The sequence below is a fragment of the Eptatretus burgeri genome, chromosome 9 (assembly GCF_056783735.1).
Source record: "Eptatretus burgeri isolate ZD-2024b chromosome 9, Ebu_testis_v1, whole genome shotgun sequence".
In the NCBI taxonomy this organism is placed as follows: domain Eukaryota; kingdom Metazoa; phylum Chordata; class Myxini; order Myxiniformes; family Myxinidae; genus Eptatretus; species Eptatretus burgeri.
In genome coordinates, this window is record NC_140969.1 from 65,163,364 (window position 1) to 65,182,524 (window position 19,161).

The following is a 19,161-nucleotide window of genomic DNA, read 5'->3' on the forward strand; positions in this document are numbered from 1 at the left end:
ATTGGTTACAGCTCCTGACCGTTGGTTATAGCTCCTAATGATTGGTGACGGTTGGACCATTCCTGCTTGTTCTGCTCGGTACCTGACTCTTGGCGTAGCTGATTCCTGGCGTTCCTGGTTCCTGGGAGTGATGACGTGACGTCAATTGGTGTTCGAGCCCGTTTGTGTGTGGCTGCATGGCGAGGTAGGGCATTGGCAGCGGACCAAGGCACACTCACACATTTTGGGATATTTTATTGGACGCACGACGACTTCTGCCTTGGTAAGCCGAGATCGGATTTCTTCTCCCCCTCAATATTCTGCTGGGTACCCATGTCTAGTGATTAATTGTCAAGTAAGGCATAGTGATAAGCATCTGCTCTTTGTCTATTTTTCTGTCAATGCTTGTTGAATTCTTTATTTGTTTGAGATCATTTTGATTGAATTGAATTCATCCATTTATATCACAAAAAATATAAAGCTATTCAATTTATTTGTCTTATTCATAAATTCCTTGTTGATGCTTCAACCTGTCTGTGCTTGTCCTTTCCTTCCATTGATCCAGCATTGTCTGAACTTAGATATACTGGGAGGTAATTCCCAAACTAATTAACCTGTCAGTCGGCATGCACCAGCAGTAAACGCTCAGCCACCTTACTTAAGATCTCATCAGGATAAGATTGGTGCATTGCTGAGGGCGTGTTCCCTGGTCAGGAGGCCATGTGACCTCGAGTGAAATAGAAAATTAGATGGTGGACATTGGAACTCGTGGTTAACTCGTGGAACTGGCATTCCTGGTTGTTAAGAAACCCACCATACCACAAAGTTGATTGTGAGCGGTGGCCCCAGGTCGGGTTCTTCCGAGGAGAAACGAAGATTAACCCCCTCATAATACACTCGGTACCCGTAGCCGTAACTGTGCGCGCACGCGCACACACACACACGAGACGGAGCAGAGTACGTGTTAGACGGATTCATGGATCTCTCACCTCAAATGAGCAATATTTTTGGAGTGTGTATTCGTGGAAACAGGAATTCAGTGTAAATATTCAGTGAGCAGATATCGTAGTAGGTGGAGCTGGTAACTTCACAAACTTTGTTCACTTCCACTGGAGAAGATTTCCAATCCATGCTTGTTGTACTTCCGAAGTACTGCTTGGGAGTTATGGTGATGTTATGGAAGCTCAGCTGGGAAACAGATTTAGGCATGTTTTGGGACTACCACCTGACGGAAGATCATTGAATTTCCATGCCAACTGACCACCTCCAGACACCCATCACTATACATTGCTTCTTCAGCCCCCAACCTGTCCCTTGTCTGTATTCTCCCCATAGCTTTGCTTTCGGAAATTTCCATTTGGTATTTCTCAGCATTTCATTCTGGTTTCCCATTCGATGATCCATAGATAACAATAGTGCACGAAAAGGATCGTCAAAAACTATTTTTGGAGTAAATTATTTTTCATTTTCTAAGGGGTCTAAAGAGGTCAAAAAGTGGCTCAAGGGTCTTAAAAGGTTCTAAAGATCTAATGGCTCGGAGGGATCTAAGGGGTATAAAATGTCTCAAGGGTCATAAATGGGTCTAAAGTACTTATCAGGTCTTAAATGGGTTGAAAGATCTAAAGGAGTCCAAGGGTGAAAGAGCAAAAGGGTCTTAAAGTGTCCAAAGGTTTTTAAAAGTCTAAAGATCTGGAAAGGGTTGAAGAAGGTGTATTCTGTAGGTCTCAAAAGTGTCTAAATGTGTGAAGGGGTCTAAAGGGTCTTTATGGAGAATTGGGGGGGGGGGGTTTAAGGGGTTAATGGTCGAATTGGGGCTAGAGCGTGTAAAGAAGTGACTGAAGTAAAGAAATTATCTCGGGAGTGCAACACAGCAATAATGGGCCAAATGACTTCCTTATGACTTTAAAACTCCGATGTCGGTGCATCGTGGTTAAAAATCCGATCATAGTAAGGTTCGTCACGATTAACCTTGGGAGCTCAAAGCAGTAAGGTCACAAACAAACAAACGTTTCACTTTTATATATGTATGGATATGGAGAGGTCTAAAGGATCGAAAGGTTTAGAATTCTAAATGCTATTTTAAGGAGTCGAAAGGGTGTAAATGTGTATGAAGGGGTCTTTGGGGGGTGGGGGTCTAAAAAGTGTAAATGTCTAAGGGGATCCTTTAGGCTTTAGTAAAACAGCAAGATCATCATTTTAAGCTGTAGTAAAGAAACACGTGTGTGTGTGTGTGTGTGTGTGTGTGTGTGTGTGTGTGTGTGTGTGTGTCAGTCACCATTTTTCTCAGAGATGGCCAAATCGATCTTTGTCAAACTTTCAGAGGTTCATCAGGGAGTGCTGGGGGGAGTGTTTTAGGCCAAATTTTTTTTGAAAAAAAAGAAAAAAAGTTGGATTGTTTTGGATTAAAAAAAAAAATCGCTCTCTGGTGCCCAAACCTTTGTAGCCATGTAAAAGGTAATTTTAAATGATTTCTTTAAAGTGCCAACAGGATTAGAATTCAGCATTTATATGACTTTTGCAATCTTTATTTTATTTAAATTGAATTATGTGTTTGAACACTGTAGAGTGTAGAACACAAATTGCCTTATTAATTCTTCCAAGAAGCTCCAGTTTTGCAGTACTTGGACATGTTTTACATTGTGGTGTATAAGACTGCTTCAATAGTGCTAACCTTCCAGATTTAAAAAAAAAATCTTTAAAATTGAAGTATATACTTAAACACTGCACGTGGTATCGGGTTTTATGAACGCTCTAGTTGTTGTTGATGCTGTTGCTTAACTCCGTTTAGGTCTGCTCAAACAGGCCTGCGGCATGGATATAGTTGATTTATCTCCTGAGAGCAACCCAAAAATCCTTCACATCCAAGATGTTGACACGTCATCGTGGCTGTGGCTGTGGTTGTTGTTTGTGTGCTCCTTCCGTGTACTACTACTTTTTTTTTCTTGCTTCGAGAAGTATTACTATATATTATAATTATGTGTTCACCTTCTGTGTCTGTCACACTTCATTCTAAAGGGTTCAGGCTGTCATACTTTTAGAACCACGACATGAAAACTCAAGGTCCCGCTTCTTCTTCGTCATCCTGGAAAGATGGGCTTTGAAAACGGGCATCTTTACGATTAAACACACAAATTTTTCGTCTAAGTGAATTTATTACTATTTTTCCAATGGTCCCATTTTTATTATTCCACAACAGCAGGGACACTTTAATATCAAGCGTGATGGACACACGTATGGACCCTTCATACCATGACCTATACAACATACAATAAGAACCGTTGCTATGGACGCTTTTGTTGGCTCGTAACGGCTGAAAAACGACTAAATTCGACTTAATCGACGACCCATGTCCGCCTACAGGCTTGTTAGAAATACTTGTGTGGCTACCTTTCTGACTCATTCTCAAAATGCTATGTTATGTTTCATGCAATGAACATATTAATATATTATCCCACAGTTTAGAAGCCTTCTACTTATAATGATTATTATTTAACTTTGCCATAATCGTGTGTGTGTGTGTGTGTGTGTGTGTGTGTGTGTGTGTGTGTGTGTGTGTGTGTGTGTGTGTGTGTGTGTGTGTGTGTGTGTGTGTGTGTGTGTGTGTGTGTCAGTGAAGTAATACGAGACAAGGAGGAATGTCGAACATCAACCACTGGTGAAGATGAGCGACCGGAGGACTCTGTTGCGGAAATCACAAATGAAGCAGACTATGAAAGAATCTTTAAATCCAGACCATTGCTCAGTGAGTCACTCACATTCTGAATTCACCAAAATTGACATACTTGTACAATAACTTTCCAACCCAGTAAATCGATTATTAGCCACTCTCTGACAACTACACTTTCAGTATAAGAGTTATAAAGGGAATCCAATGGAATGAAACCTTGACATTTGCAAAGAAAAAAAAATGTTTGAATTTCGGAAGATCCATATTCAAAAATAAATGCAACACCAACTCTCCCTGCTCAATAAGGCATGGCTCAGATCTGACATATGGACCACAAAATAGTATTCATTCGGGACTGTGCACCAGGTGCAAAGTATTCTTCCAAGGCAGGAGAGGAGGCATTTCATGATTGCAACATGCAGATGCTGAGAACTAATCTCATTGAATATGTGGTGATAAATTTGTGGTCACACCATGTGAAGGTACACATACATGCATGTTCAACTTCTCATCATAATTAATGTGTGGCATGAGCTCAAAAACCTTTCTTAAGTTTCTGTTTCTGATACCCAATTGATCACAAATCTGACTAAAGGTCCCACTTTAAGTATCTGTATATCATATACCAAATGTGAGGAACCGCTTATTTTTCCCCATCCCATGATTGTCAGGCTGATCATATGGTTTGTTATCCTATGTTTTGAGAAGGTTCCTATTTTGATACTTTCATTGGCCAGCCTCTGTTGTGTGTCTGCATTCAGTGCGATCACTGCCACAAGCATCTGAACCGTTTCCTGCACCTGCTGATGAAGGTGCAGTAATAATTGGTGATTGCACTGTTTTGGATTGCCCTCTATTCATTCTAAATGACACAATCTGTCATTTTTCACATTCCCTGATTTTATTTTATCTTTTTCTTTTAATTAATTTCTTCTTTGCATTTACTTTCTTCTGTGTCTTAACCCACCTTTATTTTTCTCAATCCATCCATCCATCCATTGGGACCATACTCTGTGCAGAGCACTAGCACTGCCGAAACAGTCTCCTTGGCTATTGAGTACAATCCTGGACGGTCGCCACTCCGACACAAGATACCAGCAAGCTGGCACTCATTTTGCCAACCTCGGAAGGATGACAGGCTGAGTTTTTTTTATTTTACCGCCACCGCTATTTTATGATAATATATATATATATATATATATATATATATATATATATATATATATATATATATATATATATATATATATATATATATATATAATATCGAAACATGTGTAGTGTATCAAGCACTTCCCCAATCTCCATTGGACATAGTCCAACACCAAAAGCGTCACCTCCAACTCAGAGGCCTCGGCTGGGCGACTTTGTGAAACAGACAAACATTACATGATCAACATCAGTTTAGCATCAAACGGAGCCACCTATCTGGATTTTGGCCTGATTTGCCCTCATCAGGATGGGATACCAATAAATATCCAACTAATGATAAACACATTCGTCGTTTATACATCAGACGCACCTCCTGACATGGTGAGCATCCATCCATCCATACATACATACATACATATATACGCACACATACTGCCTATTGATGCCCCACTGACTGATTGGTGAGACCAGATTTTATTTGGCCCCATCAAGTGCTATCTGCCACTTGGACACATTGTGTTACCTCCACCAATCACAACCAGGAAGCACCACTGTTATTATTTAGCAGTCGGGGAATGTACCAATGGAAACTCCGAAATTCTCTATTCTATTTTTGAAGCTGTCATTCTTTGTCCTTTTTATCATACACATTTCACATTCTTATTCTTGCTTTTCTTGGTTTGTCTGCAGTGGTACAGGGTCCTACCAAGCATGAGAATTCCAACTTGTCCAGCAGAAAGCCTGTGCAGCATTGCAAGCATAAGGTCGGTCTTGGAGAATCCAGGCAAACTTTAGAGATCAGTGGTGATGAACGCACAATTAGACAATAATGTACCACAGTCAAGAACTAGTGTTTCGTTCTAAAATGGAAAAACCAAGTTGGTACTTTCTCCTTGTATCTTTTAGCCCCATAGTTTTTGTCACCTGTCCTCCTTCATCCTTTTATTTTTACCCCACGCACGTGAAGTGAAAAGCGTTAAGCAATTTGTTCTTTCTGTCTGTTTGTCTGTCTGTCTTATCAGTTTATGATCGAAGAACAACTTATCATGGAGTACGGTAGTACTCCATGTCGAGGGATGATACGGGGAAAAAAACGGCCACCCATTCAAACGTGTACACAATGATATGCTCATAAACTACTATATCATGAAGTCATAAGCATTTAAAAGCTATACCTTTTATTCTCTAGCATTTTCTGAACTACCAATACTTAAAAAGACTCCAGAATACATCGTTAAAATTCCACAACGAGAGATCGCTAAAATGCCAATTTGTACTTCTTCTTCTGCTTCTTCCCCTCTCAAAACAATATAAAACTGTAGCCCGACCCACCTCAATAACTGCTGAAGCCATGATGATTATTCTAATGTGAGGAAGTTACTTTGGCTCTGGGCTTGTGCACGCAGCCCAAAACTTTAAAATATATCAAACATTAATCATTTTATTAGGAAAAGAAATCAAATGTAAATGTGTACTCAACCAAACCAGACCAGGATCATGGGAGGGGGGAAGATGGACAGTACAATTCCAAAAGCAATACATATCCAAATCATCCCCCTAATCAACTGAATGAAGTATTAAAACAATTTAATAACATGGATGGATTTTATCCATAACAAAATATATAAAATATTTAGCTTTTTTTTTTATTTTTTATTTTTCAATGATGATAGCATTGTTTTGCATGTGGTGATCCGCATAGTGGAGTGAACCAAAAGCCAGGTTTGGGGTGGAGGGGAGAGCAGTAGAATGTACCATAAACCAAATTTAATAACATAGATGAATTTAATGCATCCCAAAATAACAAAAGATATAAAACATGAACCATTTTATTACTTTAAAAAATTGCAGAAAGAAGAAAAAAGAAAACATTTAAAAAAACAACGAAATATGAAATCTCAAAAAACAACAACCAAACAAGGGAGGAATGACACCTCATTACGACGCCACAATACGGCATTGCAATCCTCTTATTGATTACCATCACAATATCCTTTGACGTCGTTCCATCACAATCCCACAACGAAAGTAAAAATGTCAAAGGATGTCGTGATGGTAATCCATGAGGAGTGTGATGTTTTATTGTGGCATCATAATGTGGTGTCATTCCAACCTTGTTTGGTTGTTTTTTTTGAGATTTCATCCTTCTGGTTTTTCTTCTTTTTTTTTTTTCATGTGTTTTTTTCTTCTTTATCTTAAATGTTATATTTTGAACATGAATCTGGACATGAATGTGAAAACAAGTTTGCCGTTTTTCCATACTTTGTTTCTGAATTCAACCCGATCGCATATGTGCAGAGAAGGTTAAGATAATATTCCTACTCTGTCTGCCTGCCAGGCAGTCAGACAAAATTGAAAATTATTCTTTTTAAGGATGTCATAATGGACGCATACAACAGGCATGAATAACTAATTTAATAGACGCTGGAGAAATTGGCGATGGAATGCGTAATTTTTATTTATTCATCTTTAAACCTCTTTAAACTTTTATTTAAATTGATATATAGCATTAGAGGGTGTGGCATGTGAGCTAATACAGTTTTGGTGGTGGGTGGTGGGGGGGGGGGTGAAGAATCTGTTATTTGGCTGTGTACATTAGGGTGGTCCAAAAACGGCGAACAAAAAATAAAATAAATTCAGATGATATCTCCACAAGCCTTAAATTATTCCACTATGATTCAATAACGTGCATAAAAAATTTTAAGTTGATCGGAGATGATTTAGAGGTCGCTCCATATGACGACTTTTAGTTACCTGACCATACCCTAATTTAACCAACTCATGAATGATTGCGGGTACTTCTGGATGTCCGAGGTGGAAATGGAGTGCATTTTCGAACTCTATGGGGTCGATTTACTCTAAGAAATGACTGCACCGACATTGAATTCACTACCATTTCGAAAATATGACCTAAAACAAGATTTATCATTACTGGAGTTGAGTAATCCTACTCTTTTCGATATTTTCTAATCTATAATTAATTTATTGTCCGTCCAAACATTTCTTAGAGTAAATCGACCCCACTGAGTTCGAAAATGCATTCCATTTTCACCTAGGAAGTTCAGAAGTGTACGGATTCGCATCTCACCATACCCTAATTTTCCAATCAATGGAATTGCAAACTATTAGAATATTTCGTCTCATTTACCAAATACCACTATCATCTCCGCCTCTATTGCTGTCTCCACTCCCGCCTGAACTTATTTCTAGCTGGCCTAACATCCAGTGTTTTAGATTCAATGATTCACGAAAAATATGTTGGTTATTTTAGTTATTATTATATTAAATTAGGGTATGGTGAGATGTGAATCCGTACACTTCTGAACTTCCTAGGTGAAAATGGACTGCATTTTCGAACTCAGTCGGGTTGATGTACTCTAAAAAATGTTTAGACGGACAACAAATTAATTATAGATTAGAAAATATCGAAAAGAGTAGGATTAGTTACTCAACTCCAGAAATGATAAATCTTGTTTTTGGTCATATTTTCGAAATGGTAGTGAATTCAATGTCTGTGCAGTCATTTCTTAGAGTAAATCGACCCCAGAGAGTTCGAAAATGCACTCCATTTCCACCTCGGACATCCAGAAGTACCCGTAATCGTACCTGACCATACCCTAATTTATTCGTCATGAGACTAAAAGTCGTCATATGGAGCGACCTCTAAATCACCTCCGATGAAACAAAAAATTTATTCGAGTTATTGGATCATATTAGAATAATTTTAAGCTTGTGGAGCAACATTCTATTTTTTTCGACTTTTTTGGATCACCCTGGTGTACATATATGGTGATCAATGATGCCTCAATTTCCTAAACTGGGACTCAACGTCGTCGTATTACAGTGGATAAGGTGATGTATAAGACTGCTTCAGTTGAGCTAAACTTCCAGATTTTTTTTTTTACGATCTTTAATATGTCAACTGCCAACTCTCATTGTATACACCACTCCCATTTGCATGCCCAGTATGAATATGCGCGTACTTTATTTTCAAATTTTACCTTTCTATGAACAAACCTAAGTTCATTTGTTATCCATTGCTGGGGAAACCAGGTATGACCTATCTGGAAGGACTATTTTTTAGTACTGAATTGATGTTGGTATTACATCATTGCTCATAGTAGATCATGTGCTGAGTATCACGTGTTTTTTTTTTTTTCTTCTTTATTTTGACTTGTTATTACTCTTCAAAATGGCACATATGAATGCAGATGAAGTGGCAAAACTTCTCATGGAGACTGATAATAACAATAATGATCATGATTATTGCATAGATTTATGTTCACCAAATTGCCAGCAGGTTGTTTGTTGCATTATCTGGCATGGCAGCATATTCTGTTCACAATACAACGGTGTTATCTTTTCGACGAGAATACTCATAGTGGCAGAATCTGATACACCCAGCACAAAGAGTATACGCCTAGTCGGCATTCAACGTGTTAAAATCATTATTTTATTAATATTTAAGTTCCGTATATACTTTAAAACTGCGTGGGGTAAGGTGTTCTATGAACTCTCCAGTTTAATACGAGTTACCTGACAAGGAACTTCAACACAGGAGGAGGTCATTAGGCCCATATAGCCTGTACAATAGTTGCCAACCTGTGGTTGTTTGTCCATGCTCCTTTTTTAAATGCTGATCTTCGAATAATGAAGGAAAACAGGTACTAGGCTTGGGTTCGACCTGCTCACCTCTCAGACTCGGAGTGGATATGCTCTTAACCCATTAAGCCACAATGTCTGGTTTAAATATATTACCTTGTGGTCTTTTTTTTTTTTTGTCCTCTCTCACTTCACTTTTTTGAACTTTGTTTTGAAAATCATTTGTTAGGTAAGGAATATTTAGTTGCGTATTCTTTTCAGGCAAATGAAGCTTGGCCAAAAGAGCACCCATCTAATTGCATTGAAAAGAGTGAAGCATCAAACAAGAACGTTCCACGAGGTCTTCAAGCAAGTGAGTTCATGCAGGTGAGTTTTGCTCCAATGAGCAAAATTTCCAGATTGAGAGGAGTTTTCAGAGAGTTGTTTTTAATATTTTTTTTTTCTCTATATGACATGTGTGTAGTGTACCATGAAATACAACTAGCATATTATTTTGTCACAACTCTGATTGTGCATGGAGATGAGTACTGGATGTTTCCAGATTTTCTTAGCTGTAAATGACAATATTCTTTTGTTACCTCTGCCACCGAAGGTGGATGGAGGTTATATTTGCACCCCTGTCTGTCTGTCGATCTGTCTGGCTGTTCATTACTTGTAAAATCGAAGATTTTTCAAGTATATTGGTTGGTCAATTTTGTGATGCTGTCTGTCAATCATCTAGAGGTTAAAAATTAAAACCGATCTTCACGAAACTTCACAAAGTTGTAGACGTAGTCTCAACTGAGAAGCCGATTGATTTTGAGGTCAAAGGTCATCTTTAGGTCAAATTTCTAAAATCGTCATTTTTCATCCGATTGATTTGAAGTTTGAACAAGATTTGCATATTGCGTCACAAACTATTTTTGAGGTCAAAAGGTCAAAGATCAACTCAAGTTGAAACTTCTAAAATCATCTATTTCAATCTGAAAAATAATCAATTTTCATCCGATTGACCTGAGCTTTGATTAAGATTATCAATTTTAATCTCAATGAAATGGACATTTTGATGTATCCTTTGCAAACTTTGGAGAGGGGGTGGGTTTTGCAAGCATCGTGCTCTGCATGACGTCTTTTTCTTGCTTGCTTGTTTTTGTGTCTGTTTGTGAATGAAATATCTTGAAGTTGTAGATGGATTCGGATGAAATTTGTTGGTGATCTTTGATGTTTGACCCAAAGGAAATGATGAGATTTTGGTGAAGATCCGGATTCGGATCTGGATCCGAGAATTTTTTGAATGATTTTTTTTTTACCATTGAGAGATAGTACCAAAACCGACGTATAGCATGATATCTGAAAAAGTTGTGGACGGATTCAGACGAAACTTGGTGGTCAGGTTGGGTATGTAACAAAGAAGAATTAATTAGACTTTGTTGAGGATCCGGATCCGGATCCGGCTACTCGTTTTTTTATTTTATTTTATTTTTTTTTCCCAAGTGATTCTTCACCATTGAGAGATTTGGCTAAACTAATGAATAGCACGATATCTCAATAAGTTGTGGACGGATTCGGATGAAACTTGGTGGGCAGGTTGGGTGTTTGACCACGACAAACTGATTTGATTTTGGTGAAGATCCAAATCTGGATCTGGATATGAGAATTATTTAATTGCAAAGTAATTCTTCACCATTGAGAGATTGGGCCAAAAACGATATATAGCATGATATTTCAAAAATGTATTGGGCCTGACATGTTCTCGTGGATCAGGCATTATGTGGCGGAGGTTTGCGCTCTACCGAGTGCCCTTCTAGTTAATGCTTTGCCTATCTAGTATCAATACTTTCCTGAATCTGATCACCACCCCCTTTTGCTATCCACTTTACCTCCAAGCTTTGTGTCATCTGCAAATTTGGAAAGCCTACTCTTCACCCCGCTATCCAAATCATTTATGTAAATAATGAATAGTAATGGTCCCAGTACTGAACACTGAGGTACCCCACTACTTCCATCTTTCCAGCAAGGCATCCTCCCACTCACAGCCACTCTGTGCTTCCTATCACTAAGTCAGTTTGTAATCGAATTAGCTACCTGACCAACCAGTGCACAAGCCCTCACTTTGGCTAACAACCTCCAATGTGGTACCTTATCAAATGCCTTCTAAAAGTCTTGATATACTTTGTCCATTGCCTTTCCCAGCCCAGAGGGGAGACCAGTACTCCATCAAGCTGCGAATGAAGGCCTTAATTGTTGGTGGATCGGAGTTCAGGTGTGCCAAAGAAGGACTTTGTGCAACGGAGGATGCCTTGTTGGCGGCTGGCTTGGAGGCCAACTTTGAAATGTGATTTGCCCAAGAAAGATCATGGCTGGTAGCTGAGACCCAGGAGTTTAAGTGGCTGAACTTCTTCAAGAGGACTGTTAAGAAAGTAGAGAGGAGGGTGTGCCAGACAGTCCTTTTGGAAAGAGTGAGTGAGAGTGTGAGATTTCTCAGGATTAAAAGGCATATTCCAAGTGTTTGACCATTATTGTGATATTGTCAAGGTCTGAAGAGGGGGAAGAGGCTACAGCCTGCTTATCTGAAGGATGAGGAATGACATGGCAGAGGGTGGAGTCATCAAGCAAATACAGTGTGTTCCAAAAAGACCCAGCCAACTTTGGTTTTTAATGTATTTAGAACCACAAATGATACGACGGCACCCTTTGGTTTATATGATACAGAAGCTCATAAAGTTTTGTGCACACCATCAATACACTTCAATGTAAGCTCCGTTTGTCGTACCCAGGACATCAAGGCGATACCCGAGTTCTTGCCATGTTCAACTCAACATGTTTGCGTTCACCAGTGTGCATTCAACTGTGATCTGAGAACGAAGATCCTGCAGGTTTGCCACCTCGGTGTTGGAGACATCATCTTTGACAAACACCCACAGAAAACTATCAAAGGGTTATGTCTGGTGATTGTGGGGGCCAGGCGGTTGGTCCGTCGCGGCCGATCCAGTGACCTGGAAATTTTTCGTTCAGGACGGCTAGAATGACTTCAGCCCAATGAGGGGGAGCGCCGTCCTGTTGAAAAATGATATCGGGTTGCAGCTCTTCAATCTGGGAATGTGAAGCCTTCCAACATTTTCATGTAAATTGTTGAGGTCTCTGTATCCTCTGCAAAGAAAAACGGACTCACCAAGCAGTCATGTAGAAGGCTACACCACACATTGACCTTAGGACTGTCGCATATGTGTTCAATGACCATGTGGGGGGTTTTTCAGATCCCCGGATCCTCACATTGTGCCGGTTGACGTTCCCCGATACATGAAAGCAAGCTTCATCTGTGAACATGACCTTTTTCAGGTAATCTTCGTCGTCATCTATGCAACTGGGCATTTCCAAGGCAAACGCCTTGCATTTGGGTCCATCATTTCTGTTGAGTTCCTGCAGAATCTGCACCTTGTCAGCATAAAGCTTCAGTCTTTTATGCAAAATCCTGTGTACAGTGGTGATTGATCATCCCAGTTCTCTGGATGTGTGTCAAATTAATTTTCTGGGACTTTGTTGAAATGATTCACACACTCGTTCAACATCTGCTGCACTTATGCTTGGTTGACCGGTACTTTTCTGTTTCTGACAACTTCCAGTCTCATTAAAGCTCTTGTAACCCTGCAATGGTGGATTCCTTCCATGCCTTGTACAGAAACTACACTGAACTTGCGTGTCGGATCTTGTCTGTGGACCATGTGACGCACTGAGCTTTCTCCAGTGAAGTCGCCATTTTCTTTTACATTAAACCACCAGACCTAAAAATATAGAAAACAAAGGGTATCATTGTATCATTTGTCCTAAATATATTGTTGCGGTTGTGGGGGTAGATGGAGGAATTTCATAGGAAAGTTAGGATTGAATAGAGTTGTTTGGTCCGTGGATGTGTAGGAGACATCTTGATGCCTTTAAGTAGGGAAACTGTGAGCTTAAGTGTTCCGTGTCACCACACGGGGGGTGGTGTGGTGTCAATCGGATAAGGATTAAGGATAAGTTCCCCCAGTATGTAATTGCCCCCCTGTGACTGACTTTTCCCTATGTTTTGGTATTGCAAACTAGCAAAGATGGAGTTTTGCATTTGTAACAAGGACTATAACAAAAGCTAGCCAAACGTGTGGAGTGGGCAGAGACCCTGCCTTCCCGGGGCTTCTTGCGGGCAAGCCACGCCCCAGAGGTGGAACGGTGGTTCGGTGTGACGTCAGGAGAGATCAGGAGGAACGGACAAGTGCAGAGTGAGGTGCGCACGCGGTCGAGAGAGAACGTAGCCAGGCGATGACTTGTAAGAACAGGGCTTCACGGCTGGCTTTCCTTTGACACATAAAGAAGATGGCACCATTCTCTTATTCGTGCTGAGGCGATTATAGCTCGCGTACTGAGCAGGACATTGGCCATGGTCTCTTGGCTGGTCGTGTGGGACGGACCTCAGAACCTCGTGTATGTCGCCGAAGGGGACCGCACTATTCTGCAAAGAGGGTATCGGCAGGCGCGATCGATGAAGAAGCTGCATGATGGTCGGTGAGCCTTGGTGTTGAAGACTGCTCACGAATTGCCTGACGAATGTTCCCCCTGTGAGAGAGTGACTTGGCGCTATTTTGCGTGCGTCTGCACGTGTTGGACAAAAAGCCTCGATTCCAACTTCTACAAAAACTATCTTTGGACCAAGCTAAGTGCCAGAATAAAGGAAGGATTTGCTTTTATTTTGTTTTCCCCTTATCTGTATTTAAGTCCATGTGTCGAGGCGCCTCGACTTTAGACTTTAATTTCCTTGACTTATTATTATTTTCTGATTAATGTTCCTTGTAAATATTTATATTGTCGTTAAATTCCCGTGTTTTTTTTTTAAGTTGCTGTGTCCATGTATTTGTCATGGGGTTCGTGTATAAACCCCCTGTGCTCTGCATTATGTGCCTCTGTCGCTCCGCTATTGCGCCCCACTCCTTCCGCGCACATTATAATCTCAGGATCAATGTGTCCGCCTTCTCATAAGGAAAATCTGCTCAGTTAGCGGTGTTAACTGCCCATCACCACAATTTGGGTCGGGAGGATTAACTTAATCGCCAGCACCACGACAATATTAACAACCAAAGTTATCCAGGTCTCTTTTGAACACTCTGTAGATAAAGGGCCTTTTCCAGAGTCAGAGAGATCATTGATGAAGATGAGGAATCGCACTCAGTCCAGAACACTGATTTGGGGCACTCCATCCTTAACAGGGAAAGGATATGATATTATTCCCTTGAGAGCCATACTTTGGCTGGGAAAGTCGAGGTAATCAGGAAGCCATTTGTGGAGTTGGCCGAGGATTTCATAGGCATATAGTTTAGAGAGTAAGGCGGGATGCCAGACTGTATCGAAAGCATGATATATATGTCAAGAGAGATGGCCTTGATCTTATGTCTGACATTAAGGGCCTCCATTGCAGGGAAAGTAGGAGCAGCATGTCCACGGTAGTGATCTGGTCTGAATCCAAATTGGTAAATTGAGATTATGCCAATGTAGAAAAGAAAAGATTTCAGTTAGTTTACAGTTTACATCAAGAATTCCATTTCTCAGTGTCCATGTACTGCTATCCCACCTCAAAACGCCAGCAGTACATTTGGATGTTTTTTTTTTCCTTCTGCAATTTCCTCTTGTTTGTCTGCATGCTGTGCCATCCTAACAGTTACGATTCCATTTACATCTCTGTCTGCCAAGAAGGATTAACACCCATTCCAACTTTTTTTTTCCCCCCCTCGTATATACAATTTCAAACGTCACCACTGAAATTTTCTTGGAGTTGCTACCTCTTCAACCACCCATGACACTGCAGTAAAGGACTTCTGCAACTCCATCGATATGACCCATTCTGTGACTTTCCCAACCCAGATTTATGCCTCTCTTCTGGACCAACTTTTCTTTTGAAGTCTCCTGTTCTTCCACTGATCCAATTGGTTCATCTGATATTTTTGTGAGTCCACGTCTCACTGGCTATTGTCAGAGCCACCTCGGTGCCGCAGTCTCGTGATTCATTCGGGACGATTGGCAGGGACTCAAGCTGTCCTCACTGCAGGATTGGACTTCTATTTTTGCTACCGCCGATATTGAGTCTGCCTTGGAATTCTTCCACAAAAGCATGCTCTCTCTCATGTACAGATTTATCCCATCTCATCTGTCGTTATTTTACCCATCCTCTCAATCCTGGTTTATTGACTCATGCGGTGAGGTAGTTTCCTTCAAATGACTTGCTTTCTATTATTAGAAGGCCATTCTGACTAAAGACCACCTCTGATCATTCCACAAAGCTTGCAACAAGTGTGTCCACTCTCAAGAAAGCCAGAACAACACCGCGCCAACCACAAGGCTGAGCTCTGAAACCTGCCTTCGTCCTCAAAGTCCTGCTGGTGCCTGGTCAAATCTTTCTGGTGTATGTTCCCACCTCTATCCCTTTTCCCACCTCAAATATCATGCCAGTCGATTCTGCTTGTGAAAAAACACAAATATTTCAACTCTGATTCCAAATCCCATGTATCTCACCCATCACTTCCTGTCCCTACCTTACCCACTCACACTTGACTGGAGACTGTGTACTCATCTAAGAAGTTGGAGAGGTTTCCGGAAACGGGCTCTGACTCTGCAATCGGCCCAGATGGCATCAGTGACCTCATCCTTTAAACCTAATTTGTCGCTCTCACAAACCTCTTTCTACTCTGATTTAACCTATCATTTGACCCAGGTCACCATTTATCTACTTGGATGCCGCTGCATTGTACAAAAGGGTGCAAAAACAGATCCTCATAATGACAGGCCTATTAGCTTACTTGCATTAGGAGCAGGGTCATGGAATCATTCATCACAGTTGACATCTAATCCTACCTTTTTGTTTTTCAATGGCCTCAACTCAGACCATCTGTTTGATTTCTGACCCAATCACTCCACCTTGAACGTGCTGCTGTTGCTCTCCCAACAATTGATTAAGGTCTTGAATCTCAGACAGTGTCATCTCACTGGATATACTGCATATCAAGTATTTGACATGGTCTGACATCCCACCTTGCTCTCCAAACTCTCAGCCAACAGCATCCATGGCCAACTCTCATAACTTGCTAACTTGCTCTGTTCTCATAGTCAACATGTGACTCTCAACAGGATAATATCTTCTCTCCCTGTCGAGTCGAGAGTGCTCCAAAGCAGTGTTTTCGGCCCTGTCCTGCTGCTCATCTTCATCAATGGACTTTTTGATTCTCTGAAAGACCCTCATCTTTTTGCTGATGATTACACCCTCTGTCATAGCATCCTTCAGATAGGCAGGCAGCAGCCTCTTCCCTATCTTCAGACCAAGAAAAAAAAATCAAAGCTGGTCAAACACTTGGGATATGTCTTTAAATCCTGGCAAATCTCACACTCTTACTCTGTCTCTCCAAAAGGATGGCCTGGAAAACCCTCCCACCCACCTCCTCTTAGAAGTTCAGTCCCTCAAAGTTGTTGGTCTTCGCTATCAGCCACGATCTCTCTTAGGCAAACCAGAAATCAAAGTTCACTGCCAAATGAGCATCCTCCATCATTGCAAGTCTTTCCTTGGCAAACTAAGTTTAAACAACCTAGAAGGCCTTCATCCACAGCTCGATGGAGTACTATCATTCCCCTTAAATTGGTGTTCCTGTCTCAAATCTTTCACATATTGATGCTGTAGAGGCCAAAGTTCCCCAACATCATTGGAATCTCCCACAATGAAGCTGAATATCAAACCTTGTTTCTCTGACCTCACGGACAGGTTGGTAATGTGTCTTCTATCGCCTTTTTTTCTGGTCTTGCTCCCTCTGCCTTTCTTTTCTGTATTCTGCCCCCCCTCCCCCCTGTTTAACACAGTTCACACATTCTGCTGGTATCCCACCACTCTGAAGCCTTCAAAATCCAGACTCACTGTGCACCTTTCCATTTATTTATTCCATTGCTCTTTCATCCCTGGTTTTCTCTTCGGATTGCTTTAGTCATCTTGTGTTTGGGCTTGTATCCAACTTTTTAATCTTCCTCGCTCTCCCCTTACGCCCTCATTGTTCCCCTTGCCCATTCTTTCATTGTGTCCCTCTGTTGTCTTCCTCTGCTGTTGGTGTTTCCCTGCTTTGTACTGTGATCTCGCTGTTATGTTCTGTTCTGTTTTCAAGCTCTTCTGCATGCCTTGAATTTGTATTAAAAAAATCGTGGTATCCAGCTGCTGGTCTTGATGGTGGAGGCTTATGTTTGACTTTTCACTTAACAATTGCTGGCCTGTACATTTGAAATGATCCTTTAAATTTAAAGCATTGACCTTCACATTGCAAACCACTAATCTCTTTGTCCTTCCTGTTATGGTAATGGCATTTCAAGCAACGCACCATTACCGAGGAAGATGTGGTCACACGAGCACGACAAGGACACAAGACGGTATGCAGCCTGCTGATCTCACGGCATAAAAAGCTGGAGATTATTCGCTCCATTTGGTCCACAGGTGACATAAAGGTGAGGTGTCACGACTGGGAACCGACGGGCTCTGCTTTTTCTTTCATTTTCAAATTAAAATGAAGCCGGTCATTAATTTTGGCCGAAAATAGACATTCGTGTAAAGGCAGATACAATATTGACAACGGTGAGTAGCATGCATATATGACTACTTGTACCACTGCAGAAATTACATTAAATGACATCGTACAAGAAACTAAAAGCCAGTATTGAAAACAAATGTCGTCTCCTTCCTCCTTTAATTAGTTTCCTACTGGTTTCACCGGAGGGGACTATCGGTTTGCTCTCCGTCTGACCCACCCTTGGTTTTTCCGACTTTTTTTCTGAAACCCTTTAACATATTCAACTGAAACTTTTGGTACATGGCTTTACTATGATAAGCTACAGAACACATTTGAGTTTCAGGATGTTTTGTCATTTTTTGACAGAGTTATGCCCTTTTTGGAATTAGAAAATAGCACATCGGTCGGGACATGTATTCCAAAGCGATTCTCACTCTTGTTTCATTTCGTATACTACTTTCAGATTGGCCCGTCATTGTTCCCATTTGAACTCCTGGCTCATGATGGAGGAAACAGGTTCAGATCCCATATACCATGTTTGCCTTTTTACTGATGTTGTAATTAACGGCAATGTACATAGATGTCTAATGTGTCTCTTGCATCTGATTTATGTACAAGCTCCCCACGAACCTTAGATTGATGGGAAAAAAACAAGGAAGGAGAAACAGGATAAGGGAAAAGAAAAGATGAAATAAATTAATTTGCAGCAGCTACACAATGATACAAATTGCAAAAACACATCTCGAATGTGGGAAGGTGTAGATAATGTAGAAAAATATTATGAAGCTGACATAGGGAGGGACGGTTACAGAGGGGAAGAGGTTGCTTCCCAGAATGTCTATGCACAAGAATCCCTCCCGACTCCTTGAGATAAACACCAGCCATTTGTGATTAAATACAGTATATTCATATAATGTTAGTTTTCGGGAGATTTTATGACATCTGAACAGATGACACAGATTTGTGCTTGCTGGGGAATCATTATGCAAACGGATGACTGTGGCCATAAATACAAATGGAGTTGTATTTTCAAAATGGTGATGCGGCCAAAAATTTTACATGGTGTGCCTTGGTGTGTCGATGCTCCTGATCAGGCAGTGATGGAAACGGTAGTTGGAATGAAGGATCTCGGCCTTTTTGTGGATGTTTTGAACTCGCTCAATCACAATCCGTGAGTACATTTCTTTAGAATATACTTTTAGTTACTTCTTTGTCTTTACT

At 40.7% G+C, this 19,161-nt stretch overlaps 2 protein-coding genes across 8 annotated transcripts in view; both read left to right on the top strand.

Moving 5' to 3' along the window:
* Window positions 1-19,161, top strand: part of KATNB1 (katanin regulatory subunit B1) — a 118,338-nt gene that overhangs the window by 85,919 nt on the left and 13,258 nt on the right. For 3 of the 7 annotated variants that reach the window (XM_085895457.1, XM_085895462.1, XM_085895464.1), the window contains exons 11-16: window positions 3,591-3,721; window positions 4,384-4,473; window positions 5,489-5,562; window positions 9,662-9,766; window positions 17,747-17,878; window positions 19,035-19,111. In XM_085895457.1, coding sequence (XP_085751583.1) covers window positions 3,591-3,721; window positions 4,384-4,473; window positions 5,489-5,562; window positions 9,662-9,766; window positions 17,747-17,878; window positions 19,035-19,111 — 609 coding nt within the window. The remainder of the gene's footprint in view (window positions 1-3,590; window positions 3,722-4,383; window positions 4,474-5,488; window positions 5,563-9,661; window positions 9,767-17,746; window positions 17,879-19,034; window positions 19,112-19,161) is intronic. The other 4 variants (XM_085895458.1, XM_085895459.1, XM_085895460.1 and 1 more) reach the window with 4 other exon arrangements.
* The window catches only part of LOC147020239 (uncharacterized), a 133,234-nt gene that overhangs the window by 22,687 nt on the left and 91,386 nt on the right, over window positions 1-19,161 (top strand). The window lies entirely within an intron of this gene.